Source organism: Hyperolius riggenbachi, chromosome 4, assembly GCF_040937935.1.
Source record: "Hyperolius riggenbachi isolate aHypRig1 chromosome 4, aHypRig1.pri, whole genome shotgun sequence".
NCBI lineage: Eukaryota > Metazoa > Chordata > Amphibia > Anura > Hyperoliidae > Hyperolius > Hyperolius riggenbachi.
The window spans coordinates 316,472,281-316,499,670 of record NC_090649.1 but is presented as its reverse complement, the minus strand read 5'-3'; the positions used below and the strand labels follow the sequence as shown (position 1 = coordinate 316,499,670).

Below are 27,390 nucleotides of genomic sequence, written 5' to 3'. Positions count from 1 at the left end.
AGTTGGACGTCAGATTGAGCTGCGTTATGCTCGCGCTATTTCCACAGCGTGCTTTAAAAGTAATGCGCTGCACGCTACGTGCGGGCACATACACAGGAGCTCAAGCTATGCCACTGGTAGTGCAGCAAAGCCAACGCAATTAGCTTAAGCTTCCTTCCAGCAAATAAGGAGTGCACCTCTCCTCCCGCCCTGAGGTCCAATCACTATAGAGGACGTGAGCCCCGCACTCTGATTGGCCCAATAGGCTGCCTGTCACTACCATAGCATGCGCTTCTGTGTATATTTGCGCTACATGGCTAATAGCGCGCTTTGGTAAGTATCTTCCAAGTTTCCCAAGGCCCGACCTTCAGCGTTTGCCCTGCCCTGTATCATAAGACATCATCATCAGCCCTTCTCTATTTGAAGATAGAGAAGCACCGATGACCTCTTGTGCTGGTGGCGCTACTATGTGCCAGAATCTGGCAGAAATTAAGCTCAGGAGACCCAGTAAGTATTATAAACTTTTTTTCCAGGTTAAAAATAAATGCAAATCGGAAGTGCTGTACAATCGCCGGCAGTACATTGTATAGCTCTTCCTATTGCAGTAGAAATCCATGTTTGAATTGCTGCTAAAAGCACTTCACCGATTGCAAGTGCAAGAGTGAGCCCAAGGCCATATGGAAAAAAGAACTCTCTTCAAGTTAAAAACATGAGTTTTATCATCCTGCCAGGTGAAGACTACAATTGCAGAAGGCAACGGTTATGTTGTTATGTTATTCTCCAGTGCTTAAAGTAAACCTGAGGTGGCCATCAGGGGAGTATTTATACTTAATATTTAACAAAATTCCATCACCAGGGGATAAAACGTAGCGTTTATTTTATCATTAAGATTAAAATTGACTAGGGTATGCTGTCACGATATAGTTACTTCAAATAGAAGTTGATATAGTAGTGTATGTACAAAGGGAATGGATACCCCTCCTACTTCAACCTATAATAGTCGCTTTACTGCCTAAACAAAACCCCCCACCATACATAAACAACCCGACATGTTTCACTTCATAATAGAAGCTTTCTCAAGGGAACAAAGTGCAGTGCTATAAGTGCATATAGTGATAGGATGCATTACAAAGCAATACATTAAAATAAAATCATTATTAGTAACAAGTCGTATAGGCCTATGACAGCATCCTAAACGGAATGGCTGCCAATGCCCTTCTTTTATACACACCAGAGGTCACATGGGGAGGGGGAGGAACACTCCCCCATTATCCCTCAGACGTCATTGGTGTAGACCCCTGTCAGTCATTCACTGCCCAATCACAGAAGGGCTCTATCAATCCCCATGATGTTGCAAACAAAGCCTAGGATTCATAACAGCAATAAAATATAAACATGTCCATGTTCCTCGACATTTCACCTTATCATAGCGCTATAGATAAAGACCATCCTAAACATAGAAAGCTCAATTCTACGATTGCCGGTATTCCGGCATTCCTATTGGTCCCCCAAGTCACATGACACGTCCATGTATGGACCAATTAGTGGATGGCAAAGCCGGATTGTGCGACGTAGACATCTCATGATTGGCCTATCCGTATGCGGCCAATCGTCCGCAAGGACGTTACATACACACCTCATCATTGGTCAGTGAGGTGGCGGTAGGCAGACCAGGAGGCGTCGCGTCCTGACATAAATTACTCAAAGATTGTAAACAATACAGAAAATTGGTAAGGAAACCCTACAGATTCCTTACAGAAAGAATTGGAAGATTTACTTAAAGCAGCAAGAGATAGAGGCATTCTTGATAAGGCGGACTTTGAAAATATTTGGAACAAATATCCAACAGTACCTATTTTTTATGCCCTCCCTAAGGTACACAAAAATATTACCAACCCCCCAGGACGACCAATAGTGTCTGGGAATGGAAGCTTGACGGAAACTGCTAGTAAATATGTCGACTATTTTTTACGACCTTTTGTGGAAGCCTTGCCATCTTATTTGAGAGACACAATGGATCTACTCAACAGACTGAGTGATATTAAAATTACTCAGAACACATGGCTGGCAAGCCTTGATGTGGAGGCTTTATACAACAACATTGGGCATAACCTCAGTTTAGAGGCTGTTGATTACTATCTGAAAACAAGAAGTATACACATGAGGGAACACTCCATGTTTATTCTGCAATTGTTACAATTTATATTGACACACAACTACTTCCTGTTCCAGAATCAATTCTACCTGCAGGAGAGAGGCTGTGCGATGGGCACGGCGTGCACCCCCTCTTATGCCAATTTATTTCTTGGGTGGTGGGAGGATACCATTGTTTTCGGAGAGGCTTTGGCGATATATGCCTCCCATGTTGTCTTCTGGGGCCGTTTCATAGATGACGTGTGGGACGGCCCCAGAGACATGTTTGTTGAGTTTGTGTCTCTATTAAATAGAAATTAAATTGGTATGTTCTTCACATATGAGATTGATAAAAACACCTTAAACTTTCTGGATGTATGGATTTCAAAAAACCAGGAAGGTGGTCTTGATACGAAAATTTATAGAAAAGCAACTTCCACTAATTCCCTCCTGTCATGGGATAGTTACCATCCCATTAAAAAGAGGGATCCCAAAGGGGCAATTCCTGAGAGCGAAAATAAATTGCTCAAGTCAGAAGGATTTTGATAATGAATGCTGTACCCTTAAAAGGAGATTTAAGGCAAGGGGCTATCCCAATAATGTATTACATACAGCAGAGGAAAAAGCAAGAAATACGGATAGACGAGAGCTCCTCATACCAAGAGTAAGAGAGAGGACAGATTTAGGAAAAACTAGGATCATTAATATGTATACTAATCAATCACAAAGCATTAAAAGAATAATGGAGAAACATTGGTCCCTACTACAACTTGATCCTCAATTGAAAGAGATTTTGCCAACTTTCCCACAATTCACATATAGGAGGGGCTTAAATCTGGGAGATTCACTCACACATTCCTTCTTGTCACCAATAAAGAGAGATCAAAAAGGAAAGAATAAAACCTGGTTATGTAAGGATTTGAATGGAATGTACAAATGTGGAAGCTGTAAAGCATGTAACCATGTGGAGAAATGAAAAAAGTTTGAGGCCCCCAAAAATGGGCGGATCTTTGACATCTGGGACTTTTATAACTGTGATACAGAGGGGGTCGTTTATGCAATCAAATGCCCTTGCCCATCTGTGTATATAGGTGAAACAACAAGAGCAGTCAAAACACGCATCCTGGAACATTTAGGAGATATCAAGCACAAACGCAATACATCGGTCGCGAGACATTTTCAGGAATTCCATGGTGGGGACCCTTCCTGTTTGAGATTCTGGGTGATCCAATGGAGGATGGGCCCAAGGGGGGGTAACCTGGATCTAAAACTACGACAGATTGAAGCTCGTTGGATATACAGGATGGGCACTCTCTCTCCAGGAGGACTGAACGAGGGATTCACATATACTCCATTTTTATAGGTCCCCCTGGCTCACCCCCTCTCCTTCTCCCTCCCCCCCTCCCCTCCCTCCTCTCCCAGTTGTGTAATATTAAGTTTTTTCTAATAGTACCTCTCTCATCCATCTTTTCACCTAAAATTGGCGATCACGCTAATGTACCTCTTGAATCCATCCATCTCGGATATACTGGCAAGATTTATCGTTGGGGGGTCTTTGTTGATCTACCCTATGTTGACAAGTTTTACTGCATTAGCTTTTGTAGTCATCAGATTATCCCCATGTCTAGTGCAATTCATTTCCTTGGAGTTACTTTGAATTCATACATTGTGATAATTAATAAATCCATATGTCCATCGATGAGCTGTAGACTTCATGTCCTTCTGTGATTGGGCAGTGAATGACTGACAGGGGTCTACACCAATGACGTCTGAGGGATAATGGGGGAGTGTTCCTCCCCCTCCCCATGTGACCTCTGGTGTGTATAAAAGAAGGGCATTGGCAGCCATTCCGTTTAGGATGCTGTCATAGGCCTATACGCCTTGTTACTAATAATGATTTTATTTTAATGTATTGCTTTGTAATGCATCCTATCACTATATGCACTTATAGCACTGCACTTTGTTCCCTTGAGAAAGCTTCTATTATGAAGTGAAACATGTCGGGTTGTTTATGTATGGTGGGGGGTTTTGTTTAGGCAGTAAAGCGACTATTATAGGTTGAAGTAGGAGGGGTATCCATTCCCTTTGTACATACACTACTATATCAACTTCTATTTGAAGTAACTATATCGTGACAGCATACCCTAGTCAATTTTAATCTTAATGATAAAATAAACGCTACGTTTTATCCCCTGGTGAGGGAATTTTGTTAAATATTCTGATTAATCAGGTCTGTGTTGATAGAGTATTTATACTTACCTGGGGCTTCCGCTCTTACCTCATGAGGTTCGTGGGCTCCCTCACTGTTCTCTCGGTCACTCCGTTATCTTCTAATCCTCTCCAGTAATCTGTCCGGCTGCACTCTTCTGCACATGCGGGAGCGTGCAACCAGGCCACGCATGCGCAGAAGCGCCCGACGGGCTGTGACTGGTCAGATTCCAGAGAGGATTAGAACAGGATGGCGAGGGAGCCCACGAGCCTCATGGGGCTGAAGTAAGCCCAGGTAAGTATAAACACACCCCTGATGGCCATCTCATGTAAACTTTAACACTGGTGAGTCCTTTAATTGCATAGGGCACAAGAAGAGATAATTCATGAGATACACAAAAAGGAAGAGGTCATTCATCACAAGCTAAGACAGATAAGGGGAGGAAAGATGAGTCATAAGTTAAAACAGGTAAGGGCACTTATTCAATTTACTTTTTCTCCTATGTTTTCTTTTTGGAGATAATTTTTTATCTTCTGTTTAAACTAACCTTTCAGCACTCTGCAATGGAAAAAAATAACAAACAGTAGGTGAAAAATATTTTCTTCTTTACTGCTGACATAAAAGGCATTTTATTGATGAGGTGAGTTGTAAAAATATCACCAAGGAGAAAACTTTGGGTAAAAAGTGAATTGCATAAGGGCAAAGAAGAGATAAATTGTGAGATAGACAGATAAGGAGAGATAATCATTATACACATTTTTTGAATCTGCCTCTCATAAAAGCTGCAGTTCCTTAGACATCAAGCACAAGGAAAAATTAGACTTGCAAATTTACCTCCCCAGCATCCAGAGAATGAAGCTATAGCTCGGAGTGGGTAGCTTATGAATTATGCTGTAGCTTATATTTAGGATGAACTTTAATAAATATAACATAATTGATACAATTGCTTGTTTTTAAGATATCAGTTTATACATTTTTTAGTCAGTGTTTGCCCAATTTAAAATCTTTCCTCACTTTTCCCCACTCTGATTCTGAAATGTATCACTAATGGCAAAATATTTCGCACTGACAGGTGCATTACCGTGGAATGTCTGTTTACTGTGTGTTCCGAAGCCAGCAGAACTAATACCTTGGCCTCAATTCACTAAGCTTATCTCCTGACTTTAATAACTCTTCTGAGCTGTTTCTACAGTCATCACTATGGTGAAAACTGTAGAAACAGCTCAGAAGAGTTATTAAAGACAGGAGATAAGCTTAGTGAATTGAGGCCCCTGTCTCTCAGAGTGTAATGGGAGAATAATTCTGCATATTAAACAGCCTAGGCTGTGACATCACTTGGAGGGCAGGGTTACATACCAATGTATACCAATATACTCATATAGGAAGCGTTTCTAATGCTGACACCAGGATAATTTATATAACCGTGGGTATCCTCCTGAATTAGTACATACATTCTACTAAATGCCACTATAGTTCCTTTTTAAGTCTCTTTCATAAAAAGTATCCGTAGGTCATATTTGCACTTCCTTGCTTCGTGACAACGTGTAAATACCCCCAGTCAGTTTGGCATGTTTAGAAAAATGTTATTTAAAGTTATTAAATGTACAGTGGTGCTGGAAAGCTAGTAAACCTTTTTTATTCATTTTAAAGTCCAAAAACTATATAAATAGACCTAAACAAATTAGTTCAAAATAATTATTTGAAAAAAATGATCCAAAAGTTTCATATTTGTGTGGCAACAACAATATGAGAACCTGTACAGTAAACCAAAGATGTTTTGTAGGGAATCTACCGGTAAGTGGGTGCTTCATGTGCAACTACCTTGAATTGATGCTGCTCTGTAAATATGAGTGTGCTGAAACTCCTACAGACTGATGTATAGTGCGGATTTAGTTGAGGTTATTGTTGCCCATTGAGTGACACACGTGGGCAGAATGGTGGCGTAGTGGTTAGCGCTCTCGCCTTGCAACTCTGGGTCCACAGTTCGAATCCCAGCCAGGTCAACATCTGCAAGGACTTTGTATGTTCTCCCCATGTCTGTATACAGTAACAGTAAGTTAATTGGCTCCCCCCTAAATTGACCCTAAACTACAATACATACACTACACGATACATACATAAACATAATACTCTGGTAGGGATTAGATTGTGAGCTCCTCTGAGGGATAGTTAGTGACAATATACTCTGTACAGCGCTGCAGAAGATGTCAGCGCTATATACATACTAAATAATAATAAAATAATAATAATAATTTAATAAAAGTAAATCTTCACATTGCTGTCAAACACAAACACATATTTTCAAATAATTTCCCACAAAGTATGAAGTAAAATGTTTTGGTCTCATTCATTTAATTGGGTTCTGATTATCTAGTTTTATAAATTACATAGAAAAAATGTTTTAGGTTATATTTATGTAGAAATGTTGAAAATTCAAATGGCTTCACAAATTTCAATTTCAAACACCACTGTAAAGTTATTTATTTTACACAAAAGAACCGACACTTCCACATTTCTCTCCTCTTTCCGTAATTATGCAAGATTGTAGACAACTGTAAATTTACTTTCTCTCTAAAGCCAACAGAAACAAGTCTAAAGCTGAAATGAGAAAAAGTGTAAGTGTTACTGGTAAGCTGGACAGTACAGAATACACTAAAAAGAGCAAAAGGTGTCGGAGCTATGTGTCCGGGGCAGCCCACGTGGCGCCATCTTGGAGGAGAGTAGCACGACTAAATTTGGATAACTATAGCCATGGAACTGAGCAACTTTTGTGGGATTAGTGTAGTAGCGTGACTCATAATGTCAATTTGCATAATTACCATGCCCATCAATGAAACAATCTTCATTATACAATTTTACCAAATCTATATAGTAGAAGGGTAAACTGCATGAATATACATTATATACTCACGTATAAGCCTAATTTTTCAGCACAAGAAAAGTGCTGAAAAGTTCCCCCCCCCCTCCCCCCCCCCCCCCCCCCCCCCGGTCTATATGCGAGTCAGTAGAGCAGAACGAATGGTGTTGCAGGTTTTGTTACTGGCAGAGAAGCTTAAGGATCATGCACACGTGATCATGCTCTTGCCAGCTGCCCCCTTGCTGTGTCCATGCCCCCCCCATTCCCTGCAACATGGTGTGCGCTGCATAAAGAGACTCTGTAACAAAAATGTCATCCTTTTTTCTACTATCCTACAAGTTCCTAAACCTATTCTAATGTGCTCTGGCTTACTGCAGCACTTTCTACTATCACCGTCTCTGTAATAAATCAACTTATCTCTCTCCTGTCGGATTTGTCGCCCTGTGTCTGGAAGGCTGCCAACTCTTTAGTGTTGTTGATCTGTTATGCACGCCCCCCTCCAGGCCCCCTCTATGCACACTCCCGTGTGTGTTATTTAGATTAGGCACCCTCTCTGCTCTCTTGTCAGTGAGAGAACAGAGCTTTACAAGCTGGATAAATCGCCTCTGTTAGGCTGTGAAAGGAGCTGGCTGCCTGGGCTGTCACATGCTGAGAAATTACAGACACCGAGCAGAGCTGTCTGCAGGAAGAAACAATCAGCATGTCACTGTTTGGGCTCGTTTCCACTATTGCGGTGCAGAATCGCCTGGATTCCACCGCCGTTGAAATTGCATGAAATAGCATGCGGATGCGAATTTTTGCTCGTTTTTTTGCCGTGAATTCGCATGCGAATTCGCATAGGTGAGGGTATATGCGAATTTAACCATGTCACTGCCTGTTTGAAGTTACATTGGTACCTATACGAATTCGCATGCGAATTCGCATGAAAATTCGCATACCATAGCCGCATGCGAATTTCCTATTAAATAGATTAGAGGCGATTCGCATGCATTCCACTCGCAGGCAAATTCGTTGGCTCTTTTGTGCGTTTTTTTACCGCTGAAAAAACGCACCTCAACAACGCTACAGTTGAAACAGGCCCATCCACTTGCATTACATGTGCAAATCCGCATGCGTTGGACGCATGCGGATTCGCGATAGTGGAAACGAGCCCTCAAGTGGATGATAGCTGCAGGGGGAAGAAGGTAAACACACAAATGATCTCTTGAGATTCAAAAGGAAGGCTGTATACAGCCTGCTTGTGTATGGATGTATTTCCTATGTGTGGACATACTGTACATCAACCTACTTCCGGTTTTGGTGGCCATTTTGTTTGTTTATAAACAAACTTTTTAAAACAGTTTTTGACTACTTTTAATGCAGCGGGGAGCGGCGAAATTGTGACAGAGGGGAATAGATGTCCCCTAACGCACTGGTATGTTTACTTTTGTGCGATTTTAACAATACAGATTCTTTTTAAGACTACTCGTGTCCCCTGGCTTGTGAAGCGGAGTGTGCAAGCAATGTGCCAGCAGTGCAATGATCAGGGATTCTTCCTGTGTGCCAATCCCTGTGTCTCATATCTATGACACCATCTAGTGACTATGAGGAGGGGGTGACTTGTACTGCTTTCTTTAGCATTAGTCCATGAGCATGTGGCTTTGCCACCTGAACAACATCAGCCCACATAGCTGTTCACACTAGGGGGTGAGGCAGGTAATATGGGCTCCCCCATAGACGACAGTGTGGCAGTGTGGCAATAACCATTGCAGAAATTGTTAGGACGTGTGTAATTTGGGCAAATTACATTTACAAGGGATGAGTAATGTTAGGCAGAATGTTTAAAGCTTGGGCTAGATTTACAGCTAGCGTTAGAATTAGTGTAGATGCAGGTGCCTTAGTAGAATATCAGCAATATTGGCACCTGGCACCTTTTTCATATGTACGCCTGGGTGGTGATGGTGGGGGTACTAAGGTAGGTGAAAATCTTTGTACCCCATACCCAACCACATATATAGAAAAACAAAGCACTGGCACTTGAAAAAAATATATAATTTCTTTCCTATTTTCATATCCCATATGGTAATCCAAGTCTTACAATCCCAAGTGCTGTACAAAGCAGGTAATTTGGGGGCCATGTAGCCCCTGGTAATTTGGGTGCCTCCTGCAGTTTTCTGAATCGAGACACAGCCTATGTCTCAGTGTCACGCACCCGACTCAATCTTTGATGGAGTGCCTTCCATGATCTTCAAACTGCATGTGTGATTTGGGCACCAGCCTCAGCCACTCTCCCTGATGTCCGCACTCTTTAACTGACTGCCCTAATACCCAATACTCACCTGCCCCCCCCCCCCCCCCCCCCCATACGGTGTTTTCCACTTTCTGAGTACCCACTGGCTATGCCTTTACACTACATTCCCCTGTTGTCTTCCTCCTCATCTGAGTGCACTCTGCTTTTTGCCTCCTAATGATTTATTGTTGTAAGAATTAGAGTTTAAAGCAGTCTAAATTATTTTGTTCATTAAAATGTCACTGAATCTGACTTTGGTTATGGGGGTGCCGGACATGTGTGTTGTTTTTAAACCTGTTGGTTTAGGTGACTAGCACATGAAACCTGTGATGTAACGGGTACTAATACGTAAAAGGTGATTTCCACTACAACAGACTGAGTGGTCTCCTGCATTAATGAAGAGGAAGCAGGCGTGTTTTTAAGCTCTGAATTTCACAGAGTAACCCATGATGACGCCTCTTCCTTTTTCTGTGACTTGTGAATTTCCACCAGCCCCTACACAAAATAGGAAAGCGTGGAGGAGTCAGGTTTAGTCACTGCTGGACCCTGACTTGGTAGCACTGTAGTGTAATGACGACTGGTCTTTGTCCTTTACAGATCTTGTGAGGTGAAGGAACTCTGGCTGGACACACTTGTCTGGTAAGTTTGATTATTATTATATTATTGTTACTATTCACAGATTGTGAGCTCCTGCTAACACACTGCTCAGACCAATACAATAGAACTGAATAAATCTACCAGCAACTGTGAAACTCCTAAAAATAAAAAACTGCATAAAAGAAAATCTAAAAGCAAACAAACAAACAAGCTCTTGTTATAATTCTGTTCTAGATAATTCATTTTCCATTTCTGTTCTGCATATTTAAGATTTTTGGGTACACTAGATCAGCGCAAAATGCCTAATATTATTATTATTTAGTATTATGTAGGATTTAGCATTATGTAGGATTTCTGTGTGCATGTTGGCATGGTGCTCATGGATGAATAACGTGAGTGGAGCAATGTGGTGTGGCTGTGTTGAACATGTGCTTACTGTTGTGTGTACAATGCCCAGCTAATAGGATGTATACTGCAGGCGTAAGTCTGACATGTCATATGAAGCTGCTGCAATATACAGTAATTTCCATGGAAACAAACCGTACAACTGTATGAAGTATGAGAGCTAAAAAGGTCAGTAGCACATGTCTAGTAGTAGGGGTTTTAAACTATAATACCATGGCAATGCATCATCACAGGATGATAATGTTGGAAATTACTGTATATTGTAGCAGCTTCATATGACATGTCAGACTTTCCATGTCATATGAAGCTGCTACAATATACAGTAATTTCCAACATTATCATCCTGTGATGATGCATTGCCATGGTATTATAGTTTAAAACCCCTACTACTAGACATGTGCTACTGACCTTTTTAGCTCTCATACTTCATACAGTTGTACGGTTTGTTTCCATTCATTCTAACTGCACTAAAACAGCAATATATGACTTCTGAGGGAGTTGCAGTCTGTCTGTCAGGTGTCTATAATGTAGCTAGTGCATAACTCACCACTACATGACATTTTGTTATATCACTGTTCTGTTGTAAGAGATTGGCATCTTGATTTCATTTAAGGCACACACTGTTCTTGGTGTGATTGTTATGCTGTTTTTTGACTTTGTTAACGCATCTGTTATTTTGCCTGTGGTTATTATCATGGGTGTTGACTTGTGGTTGAATGAATTTACACTCTGTGAGCCGCCACTGTTTGAGGTTGTGTTTTTTGCATGCTTATACACTTGTAAAGCACAATAACATGTTATGAACCATTCAACAGGCCAGTCACATTTTTCTGTCATGTTGGATATTTAATAACTTGAGATTACAGCCTTCGTTTTTTGGGCTTTTTTTCACAAAAAATAGGCAACAGATGTCATATGATATGATGATTGCCTAAAAGTCTAAAAAAAATGGAACCAGTCATCAACTTCAGTTGGGGTATATTCACTAAACTGTGGTAAGCAGAATAACGTGCGTTAAGTCTTACAGCACGATGAGTAGAGTGTAATTCTACACATTACATGCAGTGCATTATATTCTGCACGTCATGCAGACATTATTCTCATTATCGCAGTATAATGAATATACCCCACTGCAATAATAAGTGGGGTAAGATTGTTTGAAACAAGGTGGCAGAATTTAAAAGCAAAATAGTATGTGGCGGAAAGTTTTTGTGGTCATTCACTTTCCTTCATGGAAATACATGTGGTACTTCACGCATGTGCAGTCCAGCGTCACCTGACTCACCTAGAGCAATAGCAGTGTGTATTGCAGTCAGTGATGATGAGTTGTGCAGCATCTCCTGTCACTATTGATGTAAGCTCTTCTTGTCACTGGTAAGCCTTCAGCTATCACATGAAAACCTCCTGCAGCTATCAACACGCTCGATAACTGATATTATTAATGTACCTTGGGCTTTGTACAAGCAGTGGGACATATAACATTTTTTATGGTAAATATTTCTATCACTGCTGTTGTTGATGTGAGTACACAGATACACTATATACAATACAATAACCTGTATAGCGCTTTTTCCCATAGGTCTCAATATTTCATGGTGAGGCATCACTACTGAATGGACAAATCATTCTTTGATGTCTTTATAGATTATATTTATCATAGACTTTTAGTAAGGCAATTTACTAACTGGGTACTCTGTAATACTCCACTGTTCAAGTCACACCTCATAGAGCCATATTAATCCATGCCTAGCATGGATGAGGACCTGTAAGTCCAAAACAGCAGTATGCATGTTGGATTAGTATGGCTCTCTAAAGCTCTCTAAAGCCCAATCTACACGACACGATTCTTTGTGCGATTCAATTATGATTCTATTTGCAAAACAATGGCAAATCGAATTGAATCGAATCGAATCCCAATTGGACATGTCGGATTTAATCGGATTGTAAATAGAATCGTAATCGAATTGCACAAAGAATCGTATCGTGTAGATTGGGCTTATCGTGTAGAAATAGGCACACTGCTCAACAGCAGCAGACCCGGATGTGCCTTGTTTATTAGGGATATAGAGTTATAGAGAGTGATTTGCATAAGCAGTAGTGATGTATGATGGGAGATCTTTCTTGCTCACATAAAGCTGAATAATTGCTCATACCTTCTCTTTTAATAAAGGTCAAATTATATTTACGGTAGCTTTTGTTAATGTGATGGAGTACAGTCTTAATCTCTGTATGCTTTTCCAGGCAGATAAGAGAAGTTGGTGGGATTGAGAGTACAACTGTCCCCTGTGCACGCGTACTAATGAAGGTTCTAACAGGCTGCAATGCTGTAAGTATCTCACAAAGACATAAGTAACTTAAAGGGGAACACCATTCAAATATTTTGTGATAAATTAGAGTAAGGCCTGGAATGCACTAGCAGCACTTTTCTAAGCCTTTTGTAAGCGCTTGTAATTTGAAAAGATCTTGCTAATGTAATGCTATACGTGTGATGTGATTTTTGTAAGAATCCTACATATCCTTACATTAACAAGAGCTTTGTAAATCACAAGTGCTTAGAAAGGCCCTGTTAGTGGGTCCCAGGCCTTAAAGAGACTCTGAAGTCTGCGAAAATTCAGCTTTTTAAGCAGCAATATGCTTCCATTCCTTCCCAACTGCACCCAAATAAAAGGGAAAAACTCAGGGTTGGAGTTTTACTTTAAGTGCTTATGCAACCTTTTTTTTGAATCTTCCAAATCACTGAAATCTTACCCTTGAAAACTCATTGTGATGCAGCCCACACAAATCACACTTCTTTAAATTAAGAATAGTGATGTTACAACAACTGATTTTTATACATTTTTATTTTGTTTCAGTCTAAAGCGCTGGTGGCCAACAACATGGAGAGCCTAATTGAATGTCACACAGAGGTGAGTTACCAGTCTTCTGTTTATACATATTTTGAATGAAGCACAGGAAGCGACCTTTGCATCAGTACTTCCTCTAGTGGGTACAAGGCGGCAACTACTTCTCTATTGCCTAAGAACAGCTACTTGCAGAAGCATGCTGGCTGAATGTCAGACACTGTGCAGCAGCTAAACATTGCATAGTTACATTAGGAAGATTTCTGCAGGGACGATTATTACAAAGCAATTACATTATGATTATTTTTGCAAACAGATTTCCTAGGCATTGGTTTATACTAGGAGTTAAACCAAAAACTCTTCTTATGTGCACACATACCCTGTCCTCGGTACGGACAGAAATTAACCCCATCAAAGCCAACAGTTGTAGATTAATAAGCTGGCAGTTGGTTATTTAACCAGTAGCTAGAAGCTTTGATTGGCTAAGTGTAATTCCTTCCCTGGTCATTAAAGAAGCAGATGTGGAGGGTGCAATTGCTTTACTAGCTTTGAAGCAGGTCTTCTGCCTTTGGTTTTTGAACCACTGACCTAGGACAACTATGCAGAGTAGATGTTCTGACTTCTTCTATGAGATGGGTTTAATGAGGTAGAAATAGTGTATTCTCTAGCTTTATATCTTGACTTTTCTTGTCTGGAGCATATCGATAATTGTTTGTACTAACTTTTGACAATGTAATTAACAGGCAGATGCCAAGAAATACCAGCTGCTGGCAGACATGATCGGAGAGGAGGGCATCTGCCATGCATATGGTGAGTGTCAGACATATATGTCTCATGTTATTTATTTTAAATTTCATATCTTTGTGACCTGAAAGGTGTTAGGGTTTTGGTAGATACCCAATCATGTTGTTGGTGTTTGCCATTGTTAAAAATAAATTCATAAATATTTTAGTTTGAATACGGTAAATAATAAATGGATGTATAAAATAAAAAAATGACACTAGTGTCTGGGGCTGTGTAGTGAATTAGCATAAGGATTACCAAATAGTTATCACTTGAACATTCACGTCAACAGCACTATATGACCAGGAGGGATATGGCACATTCATGAATGGGTGTGCATTTACTTACAGTACAATTAGTAAGCACAATGCAGCAGTGGTCATGTGATTCCAGAGCCATTTCCAACACTGGCTTACAGACCTGGATTTACATCATTGGAGCCTATAAGCACAGATGTTCTGGCACTCTAGACTTTGCCCTCCATGAACCTTCAACCCCCTGTCAAACCACACAGCAAGTGTTCTGACTGTCCCAGATGTCACTTCCATCCTTACTTTTGTTGCCTGTTAGGTACTCTCAGTATTAAATAGTATTAAATAGCTAGTGTTGCCCCTGACTGAAGGGAAATCTCACTAGTGAAATGCCCAGAGCTGGATCAAATGTACACTCTGCTCAGACCTCTGCATAGAGAAGGAGGGAGGGAGGCACTCGGAGAGGGGAGTGAGCCTCATCTCCATCACCAGCCGTCTGTAGGCACGTGCCTACAGTGCCTTATGGTAAATCTGGCCTTGCTGGGTAACATATATGGCCGATGGACTGTACTACTGACGATAGGTTAACCACTTCACAGCTCCAGTACAGTATATCTACTCCCCTGCAGACTTCATCTAACCGCCCAGGGGAGTAAATATACGTACTCCCGCTGCTACCACTGCTGAAAGCGCTCCCGCTTATTTGTGCACTCGTTTATGTTGCCATCTGCCCGCCAGGAGATCAATGAATGAGAAAGCAATTCCTAATCATTGATCTAAGTCCCCGTAGCAATTATCGGCACCTTTTATGAGAAGCTGCACGATCATTCTAATAAATAAAAGTTTCCCATCTTCAGTACACTTCCTGTAAGCATACATGTTTCGTTTACAGGACATATAACAAAAAAAAGACTGAGGCCATCTTTTGGCCAAATAGTAAAACTACATCTAAAAGTACTTTTTTTAAATGCAAAGACCTGTTTTTACATTTTAAATTAACCCCTTACCTCCCACACTCCCCAATAGTTACCAACATTTATTTTTTTTGTAAAAAAATACAATGAAATAAATTTACAATTCTAAAAAATGCATTAATAGTTTTCTTAGGGACTGAACTTTTTTAATATGTATGTCAAGACGGTATAATACTGTTAGTTTATAAATTATGGGCTTTTTATTAATGATGGATGCAAAACTGAAAAAAAATGCATCTTTATTTCCTAATAAAATATTGGTACCAGACATTGTGATAGGGACATCATTTAAATGGTGTAATAACCGGGACATATGGGCACATTAATTACGTGGATTTTAATTACGGTAGCATGCATTATTTAAAAATTATAATGGCCGAAAACTGAAAAATAAGGATTTTTTTCCAATTTTTTTCTTATTTTTCCATTAAAAAACATTTAAAATAAAAAAATTCTTGGCATAATGTACCACCCAAAGTAAGCCTAATTAGTGATTAAAAAAAACACATTTAACACATTTCATTCTGATAAGTAGAGATAAAGTTATTGGCAAATGAATGGAAGGAGCTGAAAGGTGAAAATTGCTTGGATGCTGAAGGGGTAAAACCCCTCAGTTGTGAAGTGGTTAAAAAGAAAATATGCTTTCCTTAAAGGACACCTGAAGTGAGCAGGATATGGAGGCTGACATATTTATTTCCTTTTAAACAATGCACTTTGCATGGGTGTCCTGCTGATCCTTTGCATCTAATTACTCATAGACCTTGAACAAGCATGCAGATCAGATGTTTATGACTGAAGTCCCTTACTTGTTTCAGGTGTGTGATCCAGATACTACTAAGGTCAAAAAGGTTAGCTGAGCTGCCAGACAACTATAATTGGTTAAAAGGAAATAAATATGGCAGCCTCCATCCCTCCAAGTTCAGGCATCCCTTACCATGTCAAACCATCCAAATATCATCTTTGTAATAGAAAATGCGTAACAAGTTAAATAACTTAGCATTTTGATAACATACTGAAAAGTTAATGGGAATCTGATTGTAAACTCCTCTGAGGGACAGTTAATGATTTTACTAAGGAATTTGTAAGAAATGCAGAAGATCTCAGTATTATATAAATGCATAATAATCATCATCATCATATACAATAAAACCTAACTGTCCCTGTCCCTGCGTCTAACTGTCCCTGCGTCATCCACTTTCCCTGTCTGTCCGTTTGTGGTTTTTTTTTGTACTGCGCACGTAGGAGGTCGGGCAAGGGAGCAGTGCGGCTGTGTGCGGCGTGCTGCATGCACTGACTGGCGGCGGTGGTGCAGTGATTTCACTACCTAGAGCCCATTTTTAAGCGGGCTTAGGTAGACTGGTAGGATTAATAATAATAATAATGAAACAAATGACAAGAACAATGACAAAAACAATCTATTAAAAAGCCCTAATGAGTTAACAAGAGGCATTCGGTATTTTGTGTTGCAGAAATCTAGTTACCACAAGCAGTGGACATTTTCAAGGGTTTCTTTCAATTTCTATTTAACTTTCTTCAGTGGTCTGTCAAACCTTGTCACACACATTTATATTCACCCTGCACTTTCTATTGGTCTGTCTAGATACCAGTAAGAAGAGGAAGGCAGTCATCTCCTGGCCTTTCACTTTCAGACGAAGTTCCACCATGTCAGAACCTTCAAGTCCACCAGAGTTAAAGGCAACATTGTTTGACCAGCCACTGTCATTTGTGTGCGAGGAGGACAACCTTCCTAAGGCAATCATTGTAAGTAAGCTAATGTTGCTATAACTGTATTGCTCTTCACTCACTTCTGCCTTGTATTCTAAGGATGTATTTCTCTCCTCTATGGATAAATGAAGCTGTCATTTACTCATACCCCAGATGAATGCAGGCATACATGCCTGGAATGTGGGTCTGAGCATGCTAGTGTCCATGCTTGGACTTTCCTCTGATGTGTGTATGATGGCCAGGGGCGTAGCAATAGGGGATGCAGAGGTAGCGACCGCATCGGGGCCCTTGGGCCAGAGGGGCCCCGAAGGGTCCACCCTTCATCACAGTATTAGCTCTCTGTTGGTCCTGTGCTGGTAATAATCACTTTTATAGATGCTTTGAATAGTAGTAATCCTTAAAACACTGTTCCCCATCTCCTTCTTGCAACTCTGACTCTGTGGTTGTCTTTGGCAGGTTTTGGTGCGCCAAATCAATTGTTATGTATAGAGTGCTTGGGGGGGCCCCATGTAAAACTTGCACCGGGGCCCACAGCTCCTTAGCTACGCCACTGATGATGGCTTCATTATTCAATAGAAATGACAGCATTTTACATTTGTTAGAATGCTTAGCTAAATGCACAGCATTAAGCAGTTACTTCAAACTGTTCGGTAGCTTATGACTAATTTGAATGAGTCATTGACATTTCTTCAGGATTATCTGCCAGCTGTTGAGTTGTGGAATTAGGAATCCTTACAATTCAGCTAGGCAATGTAAACTGTAAAGAAACTGTGAAAAGTAACTGTCCGATAGCAATATTTAACCTATTAGCAGCCATGCACTCATTATTTTGTGATAGATAATGCGTGCCAGGTCGTCTTCTAATGGTATATGCCATTAGCTGCCTAATGCAGCTATGCAGAGCGGTGCAGGGAGACTCTTCCATCACCCCTCTTCCAACACCAGGCAGCACTGCAACGCTGACACCATTCCTTGGGTTTTTGATCACATGTCATATCATGTGATTGGAACGTGGAAGAGGATGTCGGCATTTCAGTGTACCCTACTAGGCTGGGGAAGGCACACCTCCCCAGCGGCAAAAAAAAAAAAAATGGCCCTGCAGCGCACATATAGCACAGCTATATGTGGCTGCTAATGGGTTAAACCTTTAGTTTGCTGGCATCAAAGCAGTAAAATATGTTACTAATAAGTTATCCTTTGATCTACTGTATATATTGCATTACAAATTCTGCCTTAACTATTAAGGTATATCTGCCTACAGTAGTGCTTCTAATGCATAACCTTACGGTACAGGTCAATTATGGCCTTAGATGCCAAATCAATGAATCCCTATCTAATTGGAGTTTGATCATGTAGTGTTGGAATCCTATACCACACTGCAAGCTCAGTTTGCAGTGCAAATGCTATAGCCACAACCCACTCGCACTGAGATTTTACAACTTGTCTAATTAGACTTTTGATTGATAAACTGTTCAAAGTTGTCCAAAAGCAAATCAATTGATTTCAGCAATAGGCAACCAATCCAATAGATTGAATCGGAAAGAAATCAATCTGAAAATCGATACATGTATGGCTAGCCTTAGATTGCGGCAGTATCTTACAGATTCACATAAAGAAACAAAGGTGTGCTTAATCAATTTATTGAACCAATGGAAATTACAGGTAGACTGATGTTTATTGCAACAAAAATCAAAAAGGTCCGCACACTCACGTGATTCAAGATCAAGGTTTATTCAACCAACGTGACACAAGTCCACTCCATATACCGACGACTCGAAACGAGTCGTCGGTATATGAAGTGGACTTGTGTCACGTTGGTTGAATAAACCTTGATCTTGGATCACGTGAGTGTGCGGACCTTTTTGATTTTTGTTACTGTTCCCAATGGTCCAGCACCTCTCCAGTGGTGTGCGATTCTCCTTCTTGAATTTTGGACTGATGTTTATTGCATGTTTGCAAATGATTTAGCTAAGAACTGTATAGCATAACAGGTGTATGGTAGCAAAGCATTCTGCTAGATACATAAATGAATTACAAAGGTTGACAATGTTTGTTTAATTTGCGTTCCCTAGTTCAAATACAGCTGGTATAGTCTCACATGTCAGAATGCTAGAATTGGCAGGCGTGATTATAGATGTATAATCTGCATTTTCTCTACAGGACCTGTTAACTATCCTGCGTGTGCAAGGTCCATTGACCGAAGGGATCTTCCGTAAAGCTGCCAATGAGAAAGCTCGCAAGGAGCTCAAGGAAGACCTCAACTATGGAAAAGACTTGGACTTAAAATGCAAACCTGTGCATTTATTGGCTGTGGTGTTTAAGGTAAGACATGACTCCAACGAGGTCTTTCTTTTATATAGAACAAGAGAACATGGATCTTATAGGACCAAAAACTGGATAATGCCCATACTGTATATCCAGTTAATTACAACTAAAACCAAATGAAAATCAAACCTTATAAGGGGAATTTTCATTTTCAGGGTAAAACAGTCTCTTGAAGTGACACCTTGCCCCTTGGTCCTGCTGTTTCCACTGTGGCATTAAATAGTCTAACCAGACCCAGTGAAACAATATGGCAACATTGTATTTAATAGTTCTGGTTATAAAGAACCTCAGCAGCAGGTGGCAGGGCAGATTTAATCTGTGTCATTGGGTTGATGCATGAAACTCCGGTAATATTGCTGTGTGCAGACAGCGCACGGCAATATTACTGTTACTACCGGCAGCAGTGTGCAAGTTATGATATTAGTGCAACCCACAGTACTCATTAGTAATGTGTGTTACTGTAGCAACGCTTACACAACTCGTGATATACTGCTGCAAGTAGTAACAGTAATATTAACGCAGTTTTGTGCATCAACCCCATTATCTCTTGTTTCACTTGAAACCTCAAAGTTGTGAAAGAGGTGACCACATGGCCTTATTTATAGAGAACCGTGCAAGGAAAAAGCCCAGACCAAAAAGTCACGTTTTAAAATAAGGATTCTGATTGGATTCTGTGCAAAAACAGTGCAGCCTTTGTTCCAGTTCTCTTTGCATTGGTCTTGGAAAATCTTAATCACTGTGGATTGAGACAATGAATAAGAAGTCAAAATCATATGGGGGATTCCCATTTAAACAGGAAATCCCCTTGCAATTTCATAGGTGGAAGCCAGTTTACTACACCAAGGCCCTACTCCTCAATTAAGCATCTTTCAGTCCCTCAGCTACCAAGAAAATACTAAAAATAAGTGAAAATTATTTTGCAGATAAAATTATCTCCAGGGTTAAAACTCAGAGGAAAAACTGATTGAATGGGGGCCCAAGTTTATTAATGTTGCCTAAATAAACGGTTGCCACTTGAATGGATTGATTTAGGAAGTACTGTATGACAGTTTAAAGTTCCTATGCTGAATGCAATACTTTCTTATTACCAGGATTTCCTGCGTGGCATTCCTAACCAGCTGCTGTCATCAGAACTTTACACTAAATGGATGTCTGCTTTGGAGCAGCCAACAATAAAAGAAAGGATTAAAGAGATGCAAAGGTAAGCATAACAAGTATATTATAGACCAGGAGTAGGGAACCTATGGCTCGGGAGCCAGATGTGTCTTTTGATGGCTACATCTGGCTTACATACAAATCAGTAGGGGTTTATTCAGTAAGCTACATTGCTCAAGCAGCACAGCTTAGTGTGGCAGCGCAAGTAAAATTTTCAAAGTAGGCACGCTACTGCTGAAGCATGCACTGCATATTTACTTGCGCTACCCCAAAACAACCGGCTACTCCAATTGTCCCACTCTGGACCCTGTCAGGTTCAGTGGCTTTGTAGGACTAGATCCCCACACTTTGACTGGCCCAATAGGCTAATTAAATACAGAAAAAAGAGAAATTGGGAAATTTGTACCTGCTGGCTGCCAATATGTAAACAATAACCATAACAATAATATTTATATAGCGCTTTTCTCCCTGGGGACTCAAAGCGCTGTGACCCTGCATTATGCAGTCTCAAAGGCTAGGGAAAAGAAGTGAGTTTTTAGCCTTTTTTTAAAGCTGTCCAGAGAGGGAGCCTCTTGTACTGATTGTGGAAGTGAGTTCCATATAGTAGGGGCTGCATAGGAAAAGGCCCGAGCACCAAATGTTAGGTGTATCCTGGGAATAACCAGCTTCATCTTGTTGGCAGAGCGGAGGGTGCGTGGAGGGGCATAAAGTTCCAATAGATCCGCTATGTATTTGGGTCCCATGTGGTGTAGAGCCTTGAATGTCAGCAGGCAGATCTTAAAATTGATTCTCCATTTTACTGGCAACCAGTGAAGAGTTTGCAGTACTGGGGTGATGTGTGAGCTGCGGGGGGCATTGGCTAGGAGTCTGGCTGCAGCATTCTGTACGAGCTGTAAGGGGCGCAGAACCTTATCTGTAGATCCGATGAACAGGGCGTTGCAGTAGTCTAGGCGGGAGGATACAAATGCATGAACCAGGGCAGGTAGGTCTTTAGCTGGGATAAGGTGTTTGATTTTCGCTATATTTCTTAGATGGAAGAAGGAAGACTTGATGTCAGCTGATATCTGCTGTTTGAGTTTTAGATTTCCATCCAGGATCACCCCAAGGTTTTGCACAGAGTCTTTATACTGTACAGTATCTCCCCCAATTGCTAGTTTGAGGTAGTGAGCGTTTTGAACTTTATCCATCATGTGTGGACCACCTACCACCAACATCTCTGTTTTGTCAGAGTTCAGCCTCAGCCAGCTGGTGTTCATCCAATTTTGTAAATCCACTAGACACGCATTTATGGATGCTGATGGGTCTTGGGTGCCAGGCTTCAAGGACAGATACAGTTGTGTGTCATCTGCATAACAATGGTATCCTAGGCCATAGTTCTGGATTATTTTGCCCAGTGGGAGCATGTAGACTGCAAAGAGTAATGGTGATAGTACAGAACCCTGTGGAACTCCATAGGCAAGTGGCACTGGATTAGAGTAGTGTGTGCCCAGACATACTTGCTGTGTCCTGCCAGATAGGAAGGTCTGAAACCAGCTAAGAACAGTACCCCTTGGGCCACAGTAATTCTTCAGTCGCTGGATTAGTATTTCATGATCCACAGTATCAAATGCTGCAGACAAGTCACAAGTAAAACCAGCCTGATTAGATTTCAGCCACAACATTTATTTTAGTTATGGATAGCATGTATTATGTTTAGGATCCTGAGTTTTTGGCTTCCAGTCCATCTCTTGAGGTGATTCCTTTGAGCTGCAAACCTGCTTTCAATTCTACCTCTGAAAAAACTGCCCACCCCTTTTCTTGTGGCTCAGTAACAGGAAATCATTTTTCCCTTCTGATTTAAAAGTTTCTGTCTGTCTGTAGGGTATTTCTGAATGGGAATTTTTAGCTAAAAACCAAATTCCAGTTCTGCTTTCTAAAGGAAGTGTCGGTTTCTGTGTTCGTTGTCAGTTTCATTGTGATCAGCTAATATTGCACATATTCTGAGTCTTCCGCTATTTCTCCCTACAGTGTTGCAGAGAACCTGCCAAAGCCAAACCTCATTCTGTTACAACATTTAATGTGCATTCTCCACCACATCAGCAAAGCTTCACAGGTTACCAAGATGGATTCCAGAAATCTAGCTGTCTGCATTGCTCCAAACATGCTCACACTGCAGGCTGAGAAGAACCTGCCCCTAGAAACTCAGAAAGAGCTCAATGAAAAGGTAACCATTTACCGTAGATGCTTGATCTTAAAAATAAAAAAACAAGTATATACTTTTGTCAAAGCAACATTACTGTAATGCTCATAAAAAGGGACTGTAAGTGGTCTTCAGATGTCAGTACAATAGACCTATAAACCTTTGAAGAAATGATGAGATCACCAAGGCCAAAATTACTTGCAGTCACCTGTCTATCAAGCCCTAGGATTCTGCATTCTGGCTGTTCTAGAACTGGCCAACTGTATATAAGCAGATGTAGCTGATATATGTTAGACGTATTCAAACCTTAGGCCTTTTACCCACATTCTACCCGCGATCTGTCGGGACATCAGAAGTGCATAGACTGCACTGTCTGATGTCCCCATCCATGCATTGGCAGTCACTGTGGAATTGCAGCACATGGTTGCTGACAAATTTCCGCAAATGTATTGCAATTTCCATTAATTGTAATAAATGAAATCCTAATCGTCTTGCTGAAAAATGCATCGAAACGGAAGTGCCGTGCATTGCCCCAGCACTTCCATTTCCTGATACCCTCAGATTACCAAGCTCAGAGCGCTTTAAAGAAAAGCTATAGAGGTTTACATGGCAATGAACTGGCGGTAAAATTGTATGACACCTAACCTCTGCAACAGGTTTGGGGCAGTGCAATTGTCAAGTGAAAAGGGAGGAGGAAATGGTAGTCAAGTCTGTAGTCAGATTCTTACCCTACAGTAGTTACATATAATACAATGGTTACATGCAGGACAACTCTGACATCTTGTTTTATCATATCACATCAATCTGATCTGTTGCGATAGGCAATGGTTCCTTTTTTGCATTATTTTCATAAGTCCTCTTCATGATGTAGTCCTATAAGAAAGTAAAAAAAAAAATAATTGTACTTAAATATGCTTTTTTTAACAGGTTACAACCCTGGTTGAGTTCTTCATAGATAACTGCTTTGAACTGTTTGGTGAAAGTATATCAGAACTGCTGTCTGCTTCTGAAGAAGATTCTCTAGAAAACCTAAATACCACAGGTATGTACAATTCAGAGACCCTCAGCACAAATTTATGTTCTAAGATTGGTGTTAGCAGGAAAACTTCCCTTTCTCTTTCTGGGCGTATAGCTGGCCTGACTACGCTTGAACTGCAGTTATGTTTGCACCTGTTCAGGGGCGCAGCAATAGCCCCCATGACCCCTGCCATCGGGGTGGGGGGGGGGGCATTTATTCATGTGCTTAAGGTGCAGGACAGCAGCAGTGGCAGTCCCATACTTTCAGTTTTTGAACAGCATATACTGGTTTGTCTTTGTTCTCTTCCTTTTTGTAGTATCTAGTTTACCAGTGCTGTACCTGCACCATACACACCTTGTAAGATTGTACTACTTTTTTTCTTATGCAGTCCTATACTTTATCTGCTTCTGGTGGTGGGACAGAACCTTCTCACTCCGTTTTAGTCTACTAGTACTGCACCATATAGACTATCACCACACGGCTCCCATCTCATTGGGAGTCGCACAGTGATAGGCTATATGGCGCTTGTAAGAGGTGTGAAGAGGATTTGTCCCTTCACCAGAAGCAAGGGAGGGTAGCTAAATACTGTGACTTGGAGGTGGGGGGCAACAGATCTCTGCTGGAGGCCCGGCACAATATAGTTACACCCCTGCGCTGGTAATACTGCATTTACATTTAACAAAAAGGATATACTGTCCTTATAGACCAAAGTTTGCATTTATCTGGAGAGATTATACAAGCCATTTGTATTAATGCATTCTGTAGATCCAGTGTGTAGATGAACCACCAGTAGATCAGCTAACCTCTACCAATGGTTGTATATTTGATTATTAATTTGCAAACATGAAGTGATCTGAACTGATAGTGAATATTGTAAATTGATGTTTTAATTATGTTATGTTTGAATTATGTGTCTCACTATTGTGCATTAAACTGAATTCTGTTATATTTTTGACAGAACAATCAAGTCATCAGAATGATTCTGCATACGACAGCACAGATCCAGATCAGGATTCTCATTCCAGTACACTAACAAGACATTACAATGGGCTGCAAGGACACAGCAATGTAATTGATGAGAACAGCACTAAAGACCACGATGTAGACCTCTCAGATTTTACCACAGACCAGTCTGAATATGAGGCCTGCAGCATGGACAGAAGATGCTCAGAGCCAAACATTTTTCCTTCACAGAATAATCTGAGAATAAAAGGCCAGAAGCTCACTAGAAGCCACGATGATGTTACAGTCAGAAAAAACAGACTGTCCAATCATACTCCAGAGAAATATTGTGACAGAGCTTTATACAAGACGCGTATGCCTAAAGGTCTAAAAATTAATACCAGCTCTTCTTCAGGTATTGCAGATGACCTTTTACCAAACGCATCCTCAAACTTCTCTCTTGACAGCTCTTATTCAGACTGTTCCGTCTTCACCAGCTCTCCCATTGTCTCCCCTTTCAGCCCACATAAAAATGACTTAGTGAGACATCAGTCATTCTGTGTGAAAAGCAAGGATGTAAGCGACACTATCAAAACTGGCAAAGAGATAAAAAAGCATTCAAATTCGTTTTGCTATGTGAATAATAAAAGACTGGTGACCAAGACACAAAGCTGGGGTCCAGAGGGCGAGGGCAGAGGAGTACAGCAAAATGAGTTCAGTCGGAGCTTCAGAAATAAAAGTCACAAGGAGGCTTATGAGACACAGAATGCAGGTTTCCAGCCCACGCAAGTAGTTAAAGTGAGGAGACATCCATCTGCACGAAAAATATCAGTTGAGGAGGTTTTCCGAATGGTGGACCAAAAAAATCCTGGCAAGCCTCCATCCTATGAAGAGGCCATCAGTACAAATGCATCATCTGGCAAAAGCATGACTGTGCAAACTATGAGAGCCAATGTGTCTAGCAATACGTGTTTTACATCTCCTTTAGGGAATGGACATTTTGCTGACTCTTGTAACATCCTTACAGAACCCAGCTCATCTAGTGATGTACAAACTGAGAGGTCTTGGGAAATAGCTCAATCCAACTGCCAGTCTGAGAAAACAAAGTCAATTCTTGTCAGGACTAAGTCAGAGTCCTGTCAGAGGGGCAGGCACGAGTCTTTAAGTCGCCGGTGCAGTCAGCCAATCTTTGAGATTTATGATCAGATTCCATATTCTAAAGAGTCCTATGTTTAATGCATAATTTATCAAGACAAGATACATGAAATCATTAATAAATAAGTATGTATTCCTTGGCATCATTTCTAATTATCATCAGAGGTAGGTCAAACCGTAAGTTTCAGACTTCCCCCTCCCTGACTATGTACTTTTAATAAGCAGCCTGAAGGATTCCAAGTGCTTCCGAAGTCATCTGGAAGGTATGATAGGACCACCCTATGCTTCATCTGCTGTAGGACTTGTTCATAGCTGGAACATTCTAGAACATCTCCGGCAGTGACCTCAAAGGCTTTATCTATCTAAGATGCACAAAGCACCTCAGTTCACCCTCTCCATTTTCAAATGAAACATTTGGACATGTAAATAGATAAAATGTAATATACTGAGTGTTCATACTGTAAAATAACAAATGTGTTATGTTTATTTGGTTTTGTATGTGATTGTTGGTGTTTTGTAAACATACTTTTGGTCAAGTCTTATGAGAGTAGGGCCGGTTCACATGAGCTTTTGGCAGTGTGTCAGACACAGATGCGCATCAGTTAGCGGCCTTCCAGGGTCGGCTGGTACAGACGGTACAAGCACCATTCATCTTAATGGGCATCGCTTTAACAACAAGCGCCACATTCGGCAGTAAACATACTTGTGAACCGACCCTTAATGCTTCAATGAAAATGATGTCCTTATCGTAAGGCCCATGCACACTTGCAACTTGCATCAACTATTGAGAAGATATCATCAAGCACCTTTACCAAGCATGTACTGGTGTTTTCTGATGTCCACTAAAACTCATTAGTGCTCATGCATGCTAAAAAAACAAGCACAAATGCTACTGTTCTGTATTGCTGCAGGCCATAAGTAGCTTATCACCAATCATCTTCTCTTCTCCCCTCTCTGTAGAACAAACATTCTTCTTGCCTGGCAGCCTAGCATGTTTGTACAGCAATCACTCCAAATCTGCCACCAGGCACGATCTGTAAAGGTCATTTTGGGCAACAGAAGTGTGTATAGGGCTTAAGTCTTGGCAATGGTTTTGCTAAAGTTTGAACTCAGTAACCCTAAATGCTTGAGCATACATTTTGAGTGTATTGTCTTGTTTAGTACTCTATAGTGTTGCTCTTGTGCTAATGTAAATATCCTGTTGATATTTATGTGAAATTATTGTATGTTTGTGTTGTGTCATTTCATAGTCCATTCACTGTTTAAATGTACACTTTAATGTGAACTTTCTTTTATATATTATGCAGCTGTTTGTTGCATTTACACTACAATAAAGCACTTGTGTAGTCATCTAGTTTTAATATGTTATATTATGGCAACTAAAATCTAATAAACAATAAAACTTGTTTTTTGGGTTGAAGCCAGTGAAATACTTTCAGTATACATTGCTTTTGTATGTTAAGAAGTAGACATGATCTTCTTGAGGTCAGTACTCGTATTGTAAAGGCTCGTCCTACACACACTAGGGTAAACTTAGCTGGTATGATTGTTCCGCAAGGTTTCAGACGTGAATCTAGGGGTCTGCAGTCAGTGG

The 27,390-nt window shown here is 40.7% G+C and overlaps 1 protein-coding gene across 3 annotated transcripts in view; it reads left to right on the top strand.

Annotated features, from left to right (window-relative positions):
- TAGAP (T cell activation RhoGTPase activating protein) overlaps window positions 1-27,170 on the top strand; it is a 161,912-nt gene extending 134,742 nt beyond the window's left edge. For 2 of the 3 annotated variants that reach the window (XM_068231692.1, XM_068231694.1), the window contains exons 5-14: window positions 10,045-10,086; window positions 12,691-12,775; window positions 13,302-13,355; window positions 14,033-14,099; window positions 16,898-17,058; window positions 19,183-19,344; window positions 20,439-20,548; window positions 22,510-22,705; window positions 23,609-23,723; window positions 24,658-27,170. In XM_068231692.1, coding sequence (XP_068087793.1) covers window positions 10,045-10,086; window positions 12,691-12,775; window positions 13,302-13,355; window positions 14,033-14,099; window positions 16,898-17,058; window positions 19,183-19,344; window positions 20,439-20,548; window positions 22,510-22,705; window positions 23,609-23,723; window positions 24,658-25,877 — 2,212 coding nt within the window. In that variant the 3' untranslated portion in view covers window positions 25,878-27,170. Of the gene's footprint in view, window positions 1-9,967; window positions 10,087-12,690; window positions 12,776-13,301; window positions 13,356-14,032; window positions 14,100-16,897; window positions 17,059-19,182; window positions 19,345-20,438; window positions 20,549-22,509; window positions 22,706-23,608; window positions 23,724-24,657 lie in introns of those variants that run through there. The other variant, XM_068231693.1, reaches the window with a different exon arrangement.
- Window positions 27,171-27,390: the final 220 nt, after the last annotated feature.